Consider the following 21,211-nt stretch of genomic DNA (forward strand, 5'->3'; position numbering starts at 1 on the left):
TTGGAAAAATGTGGGTGTTGAAACATCCACATCCCCTAAGGGTGTAACAAAAGTGTGAATGTTGAAACCTTTCACCAGGAAAAGCGTAGGTGTTGAAACACCCACACACCCACGGAAAGTGACAAAAAGTGTGTGTGTTGAAACCTTGCAGATGGTAAAACACCCACATCCTCCGCGGATGCAACCAAAATTTTGGGGTGTTGAAACCATCCATCCTTCCAGCCATCCATTTTCTACTGTCTACTACTGCTAATGGTCACGGGGGCAGTAGCTTTAGCAGGGACGCCCAGACTTCCCTCTGACCATAGGTGAGGGTAGGAACGTAGATCGACCGCTAAATTGAGAGCTTCGCCTTTCAGCTTAGCTTCTTCTTTACCACAACGGACCCATATAAAGTCTGCATCACTGCAGACGTTGCACCGATCCGCCTGTCGATCTCCCGTTCCATTCTTCCGTCACTCCTGAACAAGACCCCAAGATACTTGAACTCCTCCACTTGGTGCAGGATCTCATCCCGACCTGGAGAGGGCACGCCACACTTTTCCGACTTCAAATTCAAAACAAACGCCGTGATTATAAGCAATAGCCACACTAAAGTTCTTGAATGCACGGTTCATGGTTAGTTCTTTTTTTTATGTCATCTGAGGAATGTTTGCAGCTTCCTGTCAAAGTCAGAAGGAAAATGGAAAAACAAATAGACAAAGTAGTCCCGTGTGTGCGCAATGGAATAAAAGTGTCCACCTGCAGCCGTCACAAGAATTTTCCACGATGCACGAAAGGCGCTTTGGGCGAGTGTTGAGGAGGCCAACGAACGCGCCAGCGTCCATGTGTGAGCACAACCTGTCTCTTGTAGGTCAAACTCGCTCACAGTCACACATCAATACTCTGTATCCACGATGTCAAAGGGCAGAGGGGCCAAACGTGCCGCATGGGGGCCATTGGAGTAGCAATTCCTCTTCTTCCTTTTGTTCTTATTGACGTTTAGCCATTAAAATCCTACATAAACTCAACAAATTATCAACGGATCTGATAGGATTCAACAAATAGAAGCATATCAACATTTTCCATGCTGATTTAATTTAATTACTGCCGAATGCACACTCGGGAGTAGTTTGACATGACAGCTTTTCACCTTGTAAGGACAAATTGGTGACACAATTTTGATCAGACCTCAGAAGATTTGACAGCAATTTGAATAAATAATTACTGTATTTATTTGAATGTAGACGTGACTTTAAGTGTTTCCCTGTCAGGGGTCACCACAGGGAGTCGCGTGATTTGTTTGGGATTTTTATCTAGGCTTGCAGTTTGTGGAATCGAACCCACACCTTCTGCTTGAAAGGCAGCAGCAAGTCTGTACACACACGGCACAGTGTAACCGCAAATGGCACTATACTACCAGTGGTACTTTATTTTTTAATGTCATTTTAAAACTGAAATTTAATGTATTTTTAATTTTAATTTGTCATTCATTTGATATATTTTAATTGATTTATTTTTTTAAATCACTTACTAATATTACATTCAATTAGATTTGTAAAAAAAAAAGATAACATAAATACAAATATTTTTTAATTAATCATGAATTCAAAATAGATCTATACATATATTTAGAATTTATAAAAATCATTTAATGTAATTTATTTGTCCACTACTTTAAAACACTGCCTGATTCCATTCACTGCCGGCACATATTACTCCACTCTCTGTGACTTGGGTTTCTGTTCTGTAAATCCTCAAGCGAGGGTGGATGTCAGAAGGAACCCACGCTGGTGAAAACAGAACCTCCTTGGTGGAGGTAATTAACTCCCGCAGTCTGAGTTCCCTCTCGCTTTGTGTGAGCGTGTGTGTTCACGCAGTGTCGTGTGCATGAGTGTGTGTCCCGGGGCTGATTGTGTGATTACTTGTGGGAAATGAGAGCTTTTGTTGTGGTGAGAGGATCAAAATTGAGTCCTCTCCAAACGTGTGAAGCTTCTCTCTCCTCATTTTTTTTCTCTTTTTTTTTAGCAAGGTGACCACTCAAAAGACATCGTTAACGTATATTACATAATTTTATATGCAATGGCATAGTGTGTCTGGACTCTTAATTGCAGTTTTCATTCCGGGAGGTGAGCCTATATATACATACATATACATATATATAGGGAAGCTTAACACTTGAGAGAAGGTGGAAAGCTCTTGATTTTACCCATCGCCTTGGCAATAGTCTCCCCCCCCCCCCCCCCCTCCATTTGACATGAGGGCCCCCGTTTGATTGGCGGCGGCGTTTACCACTCAGTTGCATAAGAAGCGCACAAACGAAGGCCAGCCTTTCTCTCTCTGCCAAGCTGCTATAAATAGGGCCAGAGGAGCCTCGGGGCTCTCGGCGTAATGAGATTAACAGAACCAGCCTCGCTTCTCGCTATTTCATTGAGCTTCGTTTCACTTTCCAGCCTCTGGTTGCCATACGTCCACCCCAAAAAAAAATTTTTTCTTTTCATTTTGCTGTTCCTGAATACTTTTGTTGGAATTTTCTATGGGGGGACAACGGAAACACAAAGGGAGAGTTTGCATTGTTAAAATGCTACCAAGATTTGAATGTAGCCTCAGTTGACTAATCCCGCCCTCCCCATCCAGTCTCTGACCAAAGCCACGCCCCTCACTAACATGCGAGCACAATTAGAATACAGTGGTGTCTGGAGATACCAGTTAAATTCGTTCCAAGACCACATGCGTAACTAACTCAAAACAGTTTCCGTTCCAGCCTTCCCCCCCAAAAAACAACAAAAATGTTGTAATCCGTGTTTGAATGAGGAAAATAGCACTCCGTAATATTATATTTTATAAAAACACAAGTAGTGACAATTAAATGGGCCGTATAAGAGTGACAGACGGATATCGTCTTCATCTTCATCGACATCGCAACTCTTCCCAGCTCATCTTTACAGTTCTTTGCAGAGGATAAAAAATATAAAATATAAAAAAAGACTTGAGTATTCATGTGTTGCTGCGCTGTTTATATTCACTTTGTTGCTCAAAGGGTTATAGCGCTACAACATATATGCTACTTAGCATTAGCATTAAGCGAGCAGACTGAAAGGTTAGCTATGTGATTCTTTTAAATATACAAAGTGTAATTGTCTTTGTTTGACAGTAAACTTCAACTGAGAGTGGCAATAAACAGCACGAAGCCTTTTTTTTTTTAAAAATAAATATTACTATTTGCCAAAGTTCTGCTTATTGTGAGTTAAGTTGAGTTCACTGCCACCATATCTCACCTCTGTACTTGCAAGTTAAAGCAAAAAAAAAAATTGGCCAAACAATGGCTCATATCTCGAAAAATTCACAAGTCGACCCACTCGTATCTTAAAGCACCCGTTATGAATGTACCCGTGAGTGCTTCGAGCCTACTAATCACACCTCGTCAGCCACGTCTGTCTTTGATTGGTTGTTTTTCTTGGGCGCGGTGTTTTTAAAAATAATAATAACACTTTAATGCCACAATTAAAGCACTGCTCTGCATTCATTATACAAATATTATTTATTTTATTAACTTTACATTAAAGTGTGACGTTGAGGGAGTGACTTCACTATCAGTTAACAACAGATTCACCTTTTTTTGATTGACCATCATCACTATTGTGCCTTATCCAGAAAAGGATTTCCTCTGGCTACAATTGGCTTTGTGGCTGTAGCGCCACCTGTTGCTTTGTCGCGCACTGTGCATGTGTCTTCAGGTTGATAGTTGGAACAACATCGTGGACATTTTTTAAAGGGGGTCGAAGATGTTCACGTGGACATAGCCCAAGGGTGATAAAGAGGCGCTTCTGCGTGCCAGGCAGAGCGCTTTACTTTATGGCAACGGCCAAGAAGTAAATACAGGGGATCTCAGTCCTCCTCCATTGTTGTGTCTTGTTCCGACTAGTATTTGTGGTTCCTTGCAGTACCATAAAACTGAAACTGAAAAATTGTATTGTATCTCTTAGGTCACAGGCTTCTCACTTGACCATTCACAATGGAAGCCCGCAAGCAAGCACAGACGAGTGACGAGTACCATTCAAAGCTGAAAAAAACTAAAATAAAAATACACCTTTTAACTATTTGATTTAAACATCTCCTTGCTTCATTTGGCGCAGTCGACTTTTCCAGACGCCTTGGACAACAGACGGCGTGCGTCTGGTGCGAGGTGATGCCAAGTGGAAACAGAAGAGGCACATGAATTATGGAACATTTCTGAGGCGGAGAAGAATTCTAGTGTTTTGAAAGAAAATAAGAAAAGAAATGGAGGCTGTTAGGGGTGGGGTAGGGGCAGTGAGTGACAGAAGAACGAACACGACAGACAGACTGAGTCATCGGACAAACGCGGTCCGTTAACTAGCCCGCCGCGAGGACAGTTTTTGAGGACAATACACACGGACCATCCCGCCTGTACCTCGCTAAAGACTCGAAGCTGCCAGTGTTTCGGAGTTGTTAGTCTAGTCCTACTAATGGGATTCTCCTGTCTATTAAAGCTTATGGGAATTGTACTCTAATAATGGAGTACAGTTATGCTAATTGTTACATTTCATCTCCGGGGAGGCCAGGAAGAGTTTGCAACAGGGATTGTAATTACACGGAGCTTTTAATTCCTGGTAGGCATAACATAAAAACGCTTTCATCTAGAATTTATCATCTTCATGTAGCAAATGGCTAGATATAAGTTTAAAGTCCCTTGTCACCCCTGCACAGGAGCAACATATAGCATCTTTTCAAGCTCATTTTTCACGTTTTTAATTAACTCAAATTCATAATGTATAGAGCAAACATTTTAATACTTGTAATATTTTGTGCCTAAACGACATCCAGATTGATGTAATTTTAGCAGTTAACAAGTGTTACCTTCAGCATCATGTTTTAGCGCTTAGCCATGGGGCAGCTAACACGTACGGTATTTTTCGACACGATGAGCCACTGACCCAGTGTTAAAATCATCTTAATTGGGAGTGTGAAAAGTTCCCTTTTATCCAACTCTGCCAAAACTGAAATAGTTGTGAACAGAAAGGATCATGTGTAAATTTGGGGCAAATGGCAAGTGAATACTGGGACGAGAATTAGCTAAACGCTAATACAGGTATATATCATATCATACAGGAATCTCAAAAGTTTTCTTTTTTTGGGGGCACACGGTAAACTAAATGCTAATAGATAATCTCGCTAATTTACAGTATTTTATCATATGGGAGTGAAAGAATTTATTTTTACCAAGTCAGTTCTAAAACAGACATACTGTACGGAGCATCTTCATTGTGAACACTGTGGCACCCTTTTTGTGAAGGAAATGCTCAATAAATATTGCATAGACAGTTAAATTATAACAGGTCATGTTGAGTTTGTTAAAATTAACTTTTTTTAAACCAACTTTAACTAATCTTTTAAAAAAAATTTTTTTTTTTTTTGCTACAGTGCCAAAACAGACATATGTCGCGACTATATTGTAAACATAGTGGAGCCCTTGTGATTATGGGGTTAGTAAGCTAAATGCTAACTGCTAATGTTGCTAATACTTCACGTCAGTGGCAAAACACATTTGTAGGGACTACAGTGTTAATATAGTGTAGCATTTGTGAATTGTGGCTGAATGGTTAGTGTGTTTGTGACGGAGCGTAAGCTAAATGCTAACGGCTAATCGCTAATATGTATTTTTTTTTTGCCTCATTGACAAAACAGAGTGAACGATTGTGAGGCGAATGGCGAGTAAATATTGGACAAACTTTGAGCTAAACACTAACAGCTAATGTTGCTAATATTTCATATCATATGGAAGTGAAAGTATTTCCTTATTTTTACATCAGTGCCAAAACACGTTTGTAGCAACTCCATTGTGAAGACAGTGAATTGTGAGGGAAAGGGTGAGTGAATATTGAATGCTAAACGATAATGTTGCTTATGCATGTGCGTAATGGTCATATAAGGGATGCAACAAATCTTCAAGCATGCACATTTTGGAAATTGCTAAATGTAAAAATGTTTACTGATGTATTGTTTGCTTGGTGACGATGGGATTGCCGACGAACAAAACGGCCAAATAAACACACTTGGAGGCAATCCATCAACATGTTTGACTGCCTTTAGTTCACCCACACAGCTAACAAATGAGAGGACAGATGCAGGCGTGACGCTGTAAGTGGACCATTTTCGCTGTCAAATCAACCTTGAACGCTTCCTCACTCGGCAGCATGCTGGGCAAGGCTTATTTGCGCCTTGCGTTACCGTGCATACTTATCTGTTGTTGCCGAGTAATGGTCGTATGACAAATTTGATGCATAGGCTGCTTATTAGTGGGTGTTTTGCTTGTTGATTGGACTCAATGTGGCATCCATTCATATGAGGAAAGAGGATATGGAGATTGATGACTGGATGGATGGATGGATTTGTTACATTGGAGTGAATTATAAAATGTACAGTACATATTATTATTGTGTACGTGTGTGTGCGCGCGAATGATAAACTGAGTTGATAGAAGGAACAATAAAATGTGTAAAGGGATATACAGTATTTTATATTTATATATATATATTTATATTTTAATGAATTCCCAAATCTACACTCGTTAGCTGCTAGCTAGCAACATAGATGGATACATTGTTGTGAATTATACGTCCTGCAGTAGATAGGGATCTAGCGAGATAGATGGAATAGTTAGTCAGCTGCTACCTCGCTAGTTACATGGCAGTGACTGATAAAAATCTACAGGAGACGGGAATCTAGGAAACCAGATAACTTTATTCTATTGTAGTGAACCTGGAAATAGATGAGGAGGAGCAGAGTCACAGTAACACGCTGGTAGCTGTGGATGAGTCACACTCGTCTCTCCTGTCTCTCGTTGTGTCTTCATGTTTTCTTTTCTCAGTCAGCTTGAAAAGAAAAGCCTGCAGAGAGGGAGTCACTATATCCTTAAAATACACGCGTGCTTTTCGTGCTTGTGTGGGCTCGTTGGCTGAGGGCGAGAGGCCAGGGTGTCGCTGGTGGAAGTCAGCAGTCCACCTTCAGTGGACTCGTTTGGTTCACGCATCAGCACACAGCTGGTCGTAATTGGTTCGCTAAAAAGTGCTCGCTTCCGCGTTCGAGGAAGGCCGGTCGGAGCAGCTCATTCAATTCAGCAGGATGCCGCCTTCATCTGCTCCTCCATCCATTACTACCAACACAAAGTCCATTAAACGTCAAAGGCCAATGAACGACACACACTCACGAGCATTTGTGTTGCTCAGCTAGTCATTTGTCTGTGTGTGGTGGGAAACTACAAAGGCATGTCAGACGACGATCCATCTGTTTTGGAGACGAGGAGGAGGAGGACATACTGGAAAAAGGTTGCTCATTAAACAAAGAGTGGCTCTCCTTCTGAATTCCAAATGGCGGGTGTAAACACAGCAGGGTGTGGGGAATCACGACTTCCAAATGGCCCTCGGGAATTGACACATAAGGGTTTTATCGTAGCACATTTGAATTAAAACAGTATTCTGTTAAAGGTTAGACAGCAGCACCAGGCGACATGGTGCGTGTTGTCCCCTGTGGAGCAGCGGTGAGGAAAATAGACATTCTCAAGATGCACTCAGGTAGCGAGGCCTTGATCAATCAGGCCCTCGGAAATAATCCATGACATTTTAAAGAGTGCTCGACAGCTGCAGTGCTGAAAAGCCAACTGCTGATTTGACCTTTTGGATGCCAGCTACTCCCCTGAACTGTTTTGAGTAGCATATACTGTTAAGAAAACAGTTGGCTTCTTGCTTGCCTGAATCTCAGAGATTTTTATTTCCAAATGCTCTTGGTAAAGTGCTGAGAAGCGAAGTCCGCGACAAATGTGTACTTGTATGAACGGTTCCGTGGCGGCAAAATGATTGGGGACCGCTGATGTAAAGTACCGATATGACTCAACTTGGTTACCTAACAACATTCAAAAGCAGCAAGGGTTCTTTTCTCAGTGATGGAGCAAAGGCATTATTTATCGACGCAGGAATTTTAAAGCAATTCTCAAAACCTCTGGCATTACTGTTCTCCATTTGAGCAAAACCCGAACCCTCGTTTGAATGATGCCTAATTCGTACTCTGCTCTATCTTTGTATATAATATACATTATATGGTCATTGAAGCAGTATAAAAATATAATGATGGCTTTTGCATATATTGTGTTCCTATATAAAATCAAGTAAGAATGCCTTTGCTTTACAATTTCCTACACTGGGACTTGCCAGCCAATGCAGGAAAAATGGAAGTGGCCGTTCTCTGGCTTTCTCTCTGTTGTCACATCCCCCAGGTCTTCATTTTGCATAATATATTCAGCGCCATGTCTTGAAGCCATCTGTCATCATGACCTGGCAACCCAACTCCATCCAAAGGCCACGTTGGCAGCCGCTCTTGAGCGCCGCCCCTCGGGGGCAGTTGGACTCGGACCGAGCCGCCGAATCAAGTGCTAAACGCTAACGTTGCGATCCATGAGCGCTTAAGCTCTTGGTGGCGGCGAAGGCAGTTCAACGCTATTCTCGAATATTCTCTGGGAGACAACCACAATGCACTTAATAAAGGAGTCAGGCGCCAAGTGACCTTTTCCATCATTCCCGGCAAAAGTCGGTTGTGTCGTCGGGAAGTGGATGTCTGTGTCCCGCAGCGCTTCACGCGACAGCTCAGAGTGGCTGCGACCTCGCGTTCCATTATAAAGCAATCCACTGAGACATTGTTAATCCTTCATAGGTGACAAGGAATGGTGGACAAAAACCATTTCAATACATTAGAAAAGTCACATCAATCATTTTACTGTCAATCGGCGTCAAACAATATTACTGCAGGGCATTTTTTTAAATTATAAATGTCACCAGCGGCAGCATGGAAGGCTAGTGATTAGCACGTGTGCATCACAGTTGAGAGGTTCTGGGTTTGAATCTCGGCTCAGGGCTTCCTGTGATGAGTTTTCATGTTCTCTACGTGCTTACGTGGGTTTTCTCTGTGTTCTCCGGCTTCGTCCCACATTTCAAATTGCGATTGACTGACGACTAGACCGGCGTGTACACCCAGCCTCTTGCCCAGAGTCAGCTGGGATGGAATGCACCTCACCCATCACCCTCGTGAGGACAAGCAGCAAATGGCACCCCAAAAAAATGGATGCATGCATGTCGCTAGCTACATCAGGCCCTGATAACAGACTTGTCATCTTTGTGACAGGAAAACCTTCGCATCAAGATCTCTGCTATCTCGTCACACACAGGAATTACTAGCTTGTTTCTTCAAAATGACGCGTCGATGGGCGGCACGGTGGCCGACTGGTTAGAGCGTCAGCCTCACAGTTCTGAGGACCGGGGTTCAATCCCCGGCCCCGCCTGTGTGGAGTTTGCATGTTCTCCCCGTGCCTGCGTTGGTTTTCTCCGGGCACTGCGGTTTCCTCCCACATCCCAAAAACCATGCATTAATTGTAGACTCTAAATTGCCCGTAGGTGTGACTGTGAGTGCGAATGGTTGTTCGTTGTATGTGCCCTGTGATTGGCTGGCAACCAGTTCAGGGTGTATCCCGCCTCCTGCCCGATGATAGCTGGGATAGGCTCCAGCACGCCCACGACCCTAGTGAGGAGAAGAGGCTCAGAAAATGGATGGATGGATGGACGCGTCGATGATGAATTTGCTCAACCAATTCAAACCAAACCGACAGTGGTTTACGTCACTCTTGGAACCCCAGTTGATGTCTGTGAAGCTTCTCGTTCATTCAGGACATTTCATTCTCAGGGCATTAAAGCGAATGTAATGCAGTTGCGATTGATTCAATGCCCTGAGAACCCCAGTTGATCAGGTGCAAGAAATAGTACCATGTAGTACCAGCTTTTTTAGGTTTTGTGCAGTGGAAAGAGGGTAAAGGTGTGCCAAACTACAGTCAGGACCTCTGGAATCAATTAATTAACAAAGTTTAAACACTTAAATCGATTCTTTCTACCTTCTGCTGTTACAGTCTACTCTAATTGGGGTCTAAGTGAGGCAGTGACCCACCAGACGCTGCAGATGAAACAGTGGTGACAGAGGTCGTGTGTGGCAGTTTGTAATTACCACGTCATACAGGACTATAATGGAACAATATTGCCTGGCGCATCATGATTTTTATTTTTTTTTTAAATTAAATCAGTCACAGTCAGACAGATATCTTAAGGATTATTTGGCCTCAGCATTGCACTGCTTATCTTTGTAATTTTTGGATCCAGCTACTGTATCAGATACAAAGGTGGAAGATAACATTTGAGGCAGTGTGAAGACTTGAATTTCGCAATATTCCTTGAGTAGCGATAACATAGTTGCCATTTAGCAGGCCGTAGAAAGTCTTTGTAGGTAGTGGCTGCCCTTCGGGCTTCAGGCCAATTTCCTCAAATAAAAGCCAGTTGTGTAAAAACAGTGTGTCTCATCTGGACCACTAAATCCAGGTGTATATCAAGCATTAATAGATTAAAAGGTTGCTAGATGCCGGCCGTCTGCCAGCCATGTTCCGGCTCCGATAATCCCCTCTGGTTTAGCACATTTAATAAATCTCTGTCCCGTGGAATTGAGCAGGTGTCAGCTCGCGGCCGACACCTGTGGTTCTGTAAATTCGGCGACCGGCCCTCTGCGCTGGAGTCGCGATAATCTGCCGTAATCCTCGGCTCTGTGAGCAGACCACACCGTGTGCTGCAGAGCTGGATGGTCTGTGGGAGGTTATATGTATATGCTCACTGATGTTGGACCCAGAGAGGGGGTTTATCACAAATTGAACATGCCTTCCCAGACTGTTTAGAGGGCACGTATTATGTAAAATTGACTATTTACGTGCTATTATGTAAGTAGTTGGTCTTTGGCGTGCCTGACCACCCTTCAAGTGGGAAATTAAACAACCAAGTAAATATTTTTGATCTGCTTGTTTTTGAAAATGTGTCTGTCAGCGATTCCTCCTGCACTACAAAAGAGTGCTAACTTATTTACATAATAACCACCCCTTACACATGATCAGCTAGCTGAGCCAGAGCCACTTTTGTCAAGTGAACACAAGGTGGGTCCACTAGGATGTTTCTGTTGATCGTTGTAGCTTCTGGGAGGATAGTACTGATGCTTTTCCTGACACAAATGAACTGGTTTGTCTCAACATGTCTACCAACCAACTCTACACTACTGCACATCACTGTCACACTGGCAGTCTTCCTAAGTCTGCTTGCCAAGTGCTGATGCCCCGCTGATGCCCTGCTGGCCAATCTTTGGCCTTGTCGATTCCTTCATCCTCATCCCGGCTCACTTGGAGCTAAAGTGGCCAGATGCCCTGGCCTTGCCCCACCCTGTGTGGCATCCGCAGCACTGCCCTCCCCTTCGGAGCTTCCGCTTCTTGTGCATTGTACTGTAAATGCCAACGTTAAAATGGAAGCAGGCGGGAGCGTGCCTCTGTCATTCCTTGTCCTCTTGTGATTGCCTGAAAAGCACACAAAGGGCAAGCTGAGGCAAGCGGACATGGATGTGTCACTGGAGATGCGTCAGTTACGGGCACGTTCCCCCGAAAGCGTGTCCAGGCCTGAGGAATTGCTGCAGACTTAAAGCGCCTCACATGCTCAATGGCTCCCTCGCAGGATGATTCAGCCGCTGTGATTATACATTATGGTCAAGCCAATAGCAGTATTGCCCTTATTTGTCCCCCCTCCCATTTTGCAATCTCTTTACTCTCTCTTCACTGCACTCCCCCACACTTCTAGCAATCAGCCAGGTGCTAAATGCCTGGGTGAGGCACAGCTCACGGGTAGGAGGAGGGATGTAAGGGGTATTGGCACTTGCGCTTGAAAATAAGCATCTGTGCTTGCTCGGCAGAAGACGAAGCGGGGGCAGGAAATAACTGTCATTCTCCTCTGAGGGCAAAACTGTGCGCTGAGGGGGGAGCGAGGGTGATGTACTCCGGCAGGTTAATCATTAACTTGTTAATTTGAAGAGAATGGAGAAAAATAGTGTGTGTGGGTGCAGGGGATGGGGTGATATTGACAGTGAATGTTGTTTTTTTTTAAGTAGCTTAAGGAAAGGTTTATATGAGAAAGACCAAATTAATTAGAGATTTTTTTTCAGAATGGATGCCAGCATTGTAAAAACACTACCCGTATGCCTGTAAAAACAACTGCTGTAGTATTCATGCCAGGGCACTAGTTGGCAATGTGACCCTATGTACTGTATGGGTTTATAATTTTCATCCATCCATTTTCTATAGCTCTTCTGCACTGGAGCCTATCCCAGCTGTGCCCCTGGACTGGTCAACAGCCAGTTGCACCGGTCCCAAGCTCAGATAAATAGGGAGGGTTGGAGTGAAGATGAGCATCTGTCCATAAAAACTTACAACAAACTTCACCCAAAAAACAACAAACCCAAAAAGGGAACAATAACATGTGCTGTCCATGACCAATAAGGGCACTAGCGATATTTCCATCAACAATTATGAAGCATCCAGACCAACTGAATGTGCAAAGAAAAATAAACTAGCCTCACTGTTAGCTTATCTGGTAACTGCACTGCAGTTGCAAAGTCTTCTCCTTGTCACTTTTGTTGTGTTGAATGACTTGTCTAACACGTGATACAAACACGGAACGCAACCTGATGCTCCTCGATTTTAGTCCGGCCATCTTCAAGTCCCTTCCTGATTGACGTTTACTATAGTCAGCTGCAACCGTTTTCTGACCAGATCGGGGTGGTAAAATCACTCTTAGCACACCCAAGGATAATCGCTCAGGATAATCTTTCAGACACGTCCGAAAATCGGGCCCTTGCTGACTTTGAAATTTTGCCCAATTATTGTTATGTGTGTACCCCGCTTAATCATCTGTCCCTGTCACAATCACATTGTCTGTGATTAGGCCCAACTCTGTGTTGAAGACACGCATAAGAATTTGCGATTGGAAATATTGAATAGGTTTAACATTTACGATTGTCAGCTCCAACCGATTTCCACCCAGGTTAGTTGGGAAATATCACTGTTAACACACCCCACACTCCAGCATAATGGCGAAGGAAATTCTTTTATCGACATCCCATAATCAGCCTTTGTTAAAATTGTTCGTAAGTCGGGAATCAGGCTTTAAAATGGTCCCGATTATCGGTATGTGTGTAACAAGTATTTGTCGATGATCATTCTGAGCGTTTCCAGCTGTGTGGTTGTCTTTGCGACTTCAAATCTTTTTAGGACAATGCAAAACGACACCATTTTGGCCATTTTCAGTGAAAGGCAGCCTTGTGTAAGTGCCCCTTCACTGAGAGGTCTGATTAATGGCTGCGTATAGCGGGGAGGCCGGAGCTGACACCATGCAAGACATTTGGGAAAACGCTGATGTGGCGGGGCCTTGCTTCCTCATCATGAATCCTAATGAATAATCTATGACAAGAAACAACTGCGGGGAGGCCGTGGAGACCGGGCAGAGGTCAGCGCAGGGGGGAAATGTATGTAAATCCTCCCTTCCCCTCTTCTCGTTGAGGTTTAATCAAACTAATCGCTGCGTTGACTCAGTCCTCCATAGCCCTTTGAAGGCTGTGGCATTAATGACACCTAATCCACCCCCCTCCTCTTTGTGGCATGAATCTGTGCAGAGAGTGAGAGAGAGGGGAAAAAAAGAAATGAAGTGCCGCAGCAGAACAGCATGATTTTCCCAGCTTACTGCATTTAGCACACAAGGACTCCCTGAAAGAGGACGCTAATTTAATAACCAAACGGCGCTGATACCTATGTACAAAAGAGAGTTCAGATTTACATGCAGGAAATATGTCGATACGTTTGGTTTGGCTCACAAACAGACAGAGAGTAACATTACATCCATCTATTTTCATTTTTATTCACATCATCAAAATAATGGATTAATCTGTTCATTTTTTTTCAATTAATCGGCGAATTGGATAAAAAAAAATTTTTTAATTTCCATCCCTTTATTAAAAAAAGGCACACTCTCCTTTATTCTCGCCCACTTTCTCTCTTTGTTGCAACCCGCTTCTTGCTTGACAATCACTCCATGTTTTTGTGGTTCAATAAAAGCAACACAGTACAATATACAGTATGCGGAGCCTCAAAACCCGATAGAGGGTGACAGTTTTCTCGTTGGAGCGCGTCGGTAGATGTGCAGTGCTCAATCGCTCAATAAGCGGGCGTAAGTCGCCAGCTGTCATCTTTCCGCGACAGCCCATTCCAGCCGGGTTCTCATTTTATGTGGCTTGCTAAAGCAAATCCCTTTGTATAACGCTGAGATATTGCAAGCAGTTTTTGAATTTCAAATCTAGTCATCCATCATCATTTGTTGTGTGCATGCAATAGTATATGGTTTCACAACTACAATGTGGCCCTTGAAAAAAATTAGTTTGACACCCCTGCTGAAGTCTCACGACATTTGCTGAAGTCTCGAGTTTCCTTCGTTGAACTCCTGGAGTATAGATACTGTTTTTACAAGTTCCACATTGGCGATCGCATCCTTCCATCACGAATGTGGGTTTTTACTACATCCATTACCTCAGGCGTTGTCCAGCAGTGAGAGTTAATGTGCTCCTCTGCATCCCAGGGCCGAGACTTTGCTATCTCCCATAAAGAAGGAGCCGCTCAGCTGGCACAAATCGACGTCCCGCTGAAGGTCTCTGATCATCGTTTCGGTGCTTGAAACGCTCCTCGCTCGCTAAACCAGCTGCCCACGCCCGCAGCTTATCGCCACCTTGCGTCCCGTGCGAGCGAACGTGCCTGCTGCAGTGTGAGTGAAAACATAAAAACACACCAAATACAAAGAGTCGAACAGGGTTTTTTTTTTTTTATTTTGTATTTTTTGTCCTCCCTCCGTGGGTATGAGTCACTTAGCCAGCTTTCACCAGCTATTATGCAGCCCGGGCTCACAATATGACACACGATGGAATAATTGTCAGCTCTCTGCAGATCACAATGGCAACTGTCATGAGCGTGATGATTCCTGAGGTTTTCCCCCTTGAAGTTGTCTTTTTTTGTTTTTGTTTTTTTTAACGTGAGGACTTTTCATAAGCGAGCTCTGCCCTAGGTGAGGTACACACATACTGATAATCGAGCTGCATTTGAACATTTACAAACAATCCCGCCAAATTGGAGTCCAATTCCCCACTTCCGGTCAAAGTCAGCCACGGCCCGATTATCAGATGTCTCTAAAAGATTATCCTTTACTGGGGGATTTCTTAAGTTGTTGTTTTTTTCTTTACCTCCCCAATCAGGTCGTAAAACAGTTGGCGCTGACAATTATAAATGTTAAACCGGTTCAATATTTCCAAATGCAAATTTGTACGTCGTCAACACCGTGTTGGGCCGAAACACAGACTCCGCGGCAGCCGATTAAGCGGGGTACACACATATCGATGATTGTGAAAATTTCAACGTTTTTCCCCACTTGAGATCCAAGTCAGCAAAGGTCCAATGCTCGGATGCCTCAGGCTTGAGAGTGATTTTCCTTCCCCCAATCTCCTGGGAAAACGGTCTGGGCCAACAATTGTACATTTTTGACCTGTCCAATATTTATATATTGCAAATCCTTATGTTCTTTTACTTCTACTTGTTCCTCTGTGTATATTATAGCAATCTGGGTGTCTTGTGGCACCTTGCCCGGGCCTGTTTTGGTACTACGACAGACATCCTCGATTGTTGTGGGGTTTGTTAGTCATCTTGCGTAAACCACACAATATAAAAGCAGTAAGAACACTCGGTTTTTTTTCCTCATCATGTGTGGGCTCTTTAAAAAAATGGGTTAAGATGTTCCACAAACAGCTTCCTCTACAAATGCTTCCTTCTCTTTTTCCAATGAAGCAACCAACTGTACCAGCACTGTGTCCAAATGCCATACGGGTGCGGCGTGAACACAATGTTTGTTAATAACAATCGAAACGTGCTCCTGTTATTGACGTAACAAATAACACCTCAGCTTGTTCCGCCAGCAGCACAACACTCTTTTGGTAAAACATGAAAAAAGAATGCTTTGTTTCAACATGCCGCCATGTAAGTATGAACAAAAAAAAAAAAAGTCCACAAACCATTAAACCCTGAGGCTGTGGAATATTCCTATCTCCGATGTCATCGCCAAATTAGTTGTGCTTGACCCGCTTGCACCTTGGTAGAAAAAGCTATTTCATGGTCTAATTGTCACTGGTGGAGATGATGATTAAGTCAGCGTTGTGTCTGTTCCCATCTAAAGGCCACGCAAATTGTTGTTTCCGAGCAAGGATGTTGGTGTCAAAACACCAAAATGTTTTGGGTGCAATAACCCCCCACTCCCCATCCTCCTCTCCACCATCATGCACACCCTTTAGTGGAACGTGTAAACATTGGCACAGCCAAGGGGGGTGGGGGCTTTGAGTCAACCACATTGCCTTCAAAATTTTCTCTTTTTTGGCTCTTTCTGGGTGGTTCTCTATCTTGCAAATCCTCATTGCACACACACACACACACACACACACGCACACACCAACATACAGACAGTGAGTGTTGTTGTCTTGCCTGTGGTCTGTTACTGATCAGCTTTCCTGTTGCTGCAGAGCAACTGTGAGCCGTGAGATAAGGACATTGAGAGCACATGCTCGAGGGGCCCAGCCGAAAGGAGGTGAAGAGTGAGGGAGGGGAGACAAACTCAGTCAGAGATATATTAATTTGAAGGGCGTGAAGTTGATTAATTTGAAAAATAAGAGGCTCGTCTTACAGAAAGCAAGGAAGGGCTGTGTTCTCTCCGGTGGGAGTGGAGCTGAGGTGGTGAAATATCAGGAGATGGGTTGCCTTGTCTCCTTTTAATCGACAGACCTGAAACGACCCCGACGTATGCACGGATTAAGGAGACGTGCATAAATCCTGAGAACAAAGTGAGGCGGGGAGGGAAGGATTTGAAGCATCCAGAGCCTGAGGATCCAAGCGCAGGATATGCATATCGATGGACTTTGACACAGCTGGCATGCGGGCGAGCGATCCGGGCCTTGTTATTTGATCCGGTGGCGTTGAAGTCGCGGCCAAGTAGTTTGGAGCACTCGTACGGGACAAGACGAGCATTTTGAAGTGGAGCTTCAGGCGGCGATGACTCAGAGGAGGCTGTCGCGACAGCTGACTTTATGGGACGGTCCGGAGGGGCCTCCTCCGGCCGCCTCGCTCACCTCGCCGGTGTCACCGGGCGAGCATTCTCGTGGACCAGGAGGCTCAGCGTTGTTCCGCCGTCTGAAACTGAACCGCAGCATCCAGGAGCGCAGACGCTCGTGTCAGTGTTACTGCAGGTATGCTTCTGCATCTGGAGAGTGCCTTTCGTGGATCAACAACGTGTGGAGTTTCTATAGGACTTATCTTTTACTATGCTCTTTAAATCTCTAACTTCCAATGGCTTATACACTAATCACAGCAAATTAGGAAATTCAGGGTTAAATTTCAGCCTAAAATGTACTGTCACATATAAAGGGGTATTTTCATTGACCTTCTCCAAACTTTCAAATGTCCAAATGTTTAGTGTTCCAGTACTTTTTGCACATCTCTGTTCTTTAGAAGCTGAAGCCAAATTAACAGCATTTTTATTTTTTTAAATTCCAAGGACATCCACTTCTGTGCCTTTCTGTGACTCATCCAGTCTCTCAGTATTTATAGTTTGAAGGGGTGCGCTGATGCCCCTTTTTACAGTACTTACATTTCAGTACAGATACTTGATACACCTTACAATTGTGATGAAACTGTTTTCTTTGAATAACGTTAATAATGTTAAAGAACACAGAACACAAACAAAGCATATGTTTCACTCAAATATAAGACTTTTTTAGAGTAATAACTTCCAACTGCATGCTCTTTGAATGCAGCCTGTAACACAAGGTATTTCCATTATGTGGTGTCTCAGTTTGAACAATAAGGGGCAATGTATGTATGTAAAGGGAGAACATAGGTGACAGACCACAACTGAACGTGGAGAACTGCAGCTCAACACTTCTGTCGCTTCTAACAAACAAATTAATTACTACAACTGTGTGATCGTCCACTCCCCCAACAATAAATAAAGAACATATTCGCCGTGGTTTACAAGGTGTCCCTTGAACACAACCCACGCAGCTGCCACTTGACTGCTGATGCAAACATGAATGGCAGATGCAGCGAACTGCAAGCCGCCGTCAACTATATGACCAAACAGGTGAAAAATAACATTGTAGAAACTACAAACTAACACAGATGTATGGAATTACCTGCAGCACAGTTTCACAACACGAACAACTGCGAATGAGTTCAATGCGTCAAAAGTGTGTTTCCGTCTGCAAAATGTCACTTTAAAGATGACACAGACGTATCGGTACCGATTTGACCTGCTGATGACACTCGAAAGGGTTCACTTCCCTCTGAGAACATCCTGTTTGAAGCCTCGCAGTGGTGAGATACCGTTGATCACTAGATATTGCACATGCCGTCTTGGTCTCATGATGTCAAAATGTGAATCGCATGATGAGGAGAACTGTTTAAATACTAATTCTAAACAGACCAGGAAACGTGGTGCAAAAAGTACTGAAACATTCAACAGCTGCATTCAAAGGTTCAGAGAAGGTCCATTTAAATTCACATGAAAAGGTTTATAGTGCACTTTAGGTTCATAATGAAATTTCACCTGAAAGCCGAATTTGCGTTTAACTTTTTGTGAGTAGCGTGTGTCATTAATCACACAAGCAACAAAACACATTTACTTTAAGATTTTAAGATAAACAGCACTGTTAATGATTTGCCTGGCCACTTGTTGCTTACCTTAGACCTTAGGTCATTCCATCCTCAGGAGGATATTCATCCGCAAGTTTTTTTCCACTACTTTTGCAGGCAGATTTGGTTTTTCTTGTGGTTTCCATGGTATAGTTTTTGTTGTTTTGTTTTGTTCTTTCTTTTTGTCAAGGTTTAGGGACATTAGCCCCTTCTCCGCACTTCATGGATGTCCCAGGTTTGCTCGGCATATTTTATGGCTCGTATTCATTGCAATCATGCCCCAGAGGTCAATTAAAAAAAAACAAATTGGCATATCTAGTCATGCCCCTTGATGCTGTTGATGTGAGAGGTTTGTTAAATAGATTCATCTCACGAATTGAACTCCTCTTTATTAACAGCAGTCACCACAAGGAAAGGCGATGAATAATAAGTGGATCTTGATGTCGTAATTCAGATACATAAAGGGTATCGGGTGTACAAATGATAATACTTCTGGATTATCTTTGTAAAAGTCATCATTTTTGAGCTCCAGTTTTGATTGTGAAGGTGTAGCCTAGCCACAGTGAGGAAGTGTTTTGGGGAGCATAAACAGAAGTCTTTGGAACGATGAAGCACGATCATCTAATTTTGCTTGAGAATATAATGTGTCAGTAAAGCGTCATTTCCAGCAGGCTTGTGGCGACGTGCCATCCAACAGCTGCACGCTGCGCCTGTCACATCGTTTTCTTCACACAGATTTAAATAAGGACCGACTGCGATGCTTTATCGTGTTACATCTTGGTGTCACTATCAGACGGGCTCTCATTTGAATGTATAAAGTGCACATATTAACATCTGCATCCTCCTGCCATGTCGTCCCCGTCACCCCCACCTCAGCTTCGATTCGGAGAATGGGCCCTCGCCGGGACGCAGTCCCATGGATTCGCAGGCGAGTCCTGGGTTGGTGCTGCACCCTTCTTTCCCGCAGAGCCAGCGCAGGGAGTCCTTCCTGTACCGCTCCGAGTCCGATTACGACACATCCCCCAAAACCATGTCACGCAACTCCTCCATCAACAGCGAGGGGTAAGCACGCAGACATCAACCTGCTCCAACTTTGTACCAGTCACCTCCAAAGAAAGACAAGAATTGAGGGCAATATTTCTATCCACACTCTACCGTGGCCTGTGCTCCAGGAGACGCCGCAACACAACTGCATTTCGTACATTGTCTGCTAGCTTCACCTTGAACAGTCCACTCGGTGGATGTAATTAGCTTTACCGTGACTGATACTACCATGCATTGCAGGAGACACGACACACAACAAGCACCACCTGCAAATCAGACGTGGCACCTGTGAAGCTGATGATATGAAGGGAGAAAAAAAAAAGTGAAAAACAACAATGAAAGCTACCTTTCAGTGTATTTGTCAAAATAGATATGATATTGTATTATAATAAGTCAAGGAATATTTTAAAATATATATATATATATTTATATTTCAGAAATCCACTGCTGTATTTAATTTAAAAAAAAAAACTGTAAAACTGATGTTTGAGGTGGAGAAAAACAAAAGGGGGAAAAAAATGAAAGCTACCCCTATATGTTAAAATAGATATTATATTGTTATATGTAAAATGTGTCTTTTATTAAATAGGATTTAACCTTCTCATGCTTTCTTTTTTTTTTATTTGCCCAATTGGCGCGTTGAGATTAGGGAATGTCGTCAATTTCGCCCTTTGAGACTTTTTCGTGATAAAGGGCTATAAAATTAAACTTGACTTCAATTAATTATTGAAAAACAAGTTGATGAAATTTATCAGTGGGAGACACTACGTCCCGCTAAAGCTTACGTCGTCCACTAGTGCCACCTCAAATATTCCACTAGGTGGCTGTAATCACCTTTATCATGACTGATGCCACCGTGCAACGCCCCGTGACGTGGTACCTGTAAAGCTGAAGTTTAAACAGGAGGAAAAAAAAACTACAAGAACAAAAGGGGAAAATAGGAATGACAGCTAACCTACAGTATATTTGTTTGACTATATCATATTGTGATATTGTGATATAAAATCTATGAATAATAGTAGAAAAAAATGCAGTTTTACAAATAAAGGCCTCCCTAATATCAATGCATGCCCCTTGGTTGTGGCCAGCTGCACATTTTTTATTGGCTTGCCGTATATTCTTATAATAAAATTATACCCAGCCTACATCGAAAGGTGATGACAAAAAGGTAGAACGTTGAATGATAGCACACTATTTTTTTTTGTCAAAAGGTATTTAATTGGAAATATTTTTTTTTCAAATGTTAAACAAATAATACATAGTTTTATGAAAATGTGTCACACAATTTTGTTTTAGAAATGGAACTAAAGTTAAATGTTATTAGATAAGCATTGTTTAAAAAAAAAAATCCCACTAATACTACTTTTTTGCTAAATTGTCACCAAGAACACTAAGGTAAAATTTAGACTTTTTTCCCCCTTAAAATATGTTAAACTGCTTAGCATAGGTTGACCTCCAGCATTTTGAATAGTTTGGTGAAGAACGCTTGAAGATCCCTGCCTTAGA

At 43.0% G+C, this 21,211-nt stretch overlaps 1 protein-coding gene across 2 annotated transcripts in view; it reads left to right on the forward strand.

Annotated features, from left to right (window-relative positions):
- Positions 1–21,211, forward strand: part of pde4a (phosphodiesterase 4A, cAMP-specific) — a 53,705-nt gene that overhangs the window by 13,553 nt on the left and 18,941 nt on the right. The window contains exons 1-2 of one of the 2 annotated variants that reach the window (XM_061749027.1): positions 16,360–17,217; positions 19,538–19,723. In XM_061749027.1, coding sequence (XP_061605011.1) covers positions 17,024–17,217; positions 19,538–19,723 — 380 coding nt within the window. In that variant the 5' untranslated portion in view covers positions 16,360–17,023. Of the gene's footprint in view, positions 1–16,359; positions 17,218–19,537; positions 19,724–21,211 lie in introns of those variants that run through there. The other variant, XM_061749026.1, reaches the window with a different exon arrangement.

The sequence above is a fragment of the Phyllopteryx taeniolatus genome, chromosome 16 (genome assembly GCF_024500385.1).
Source record: "Phyllopteryx taeniolatus isolate TA_2022b chromosome 16, UOR_Ptae_1.2, whole genome shotgun sequence".
In the NCBI taxonomy this organism is placed as follows: domain Eukaryota; kingdom Metazoa; phylum Chordata; class Actinopteri; order Syngnathiformes; family Syngnathidae; genus Phyllopteryx; species Phyllopteryx taeniolatus.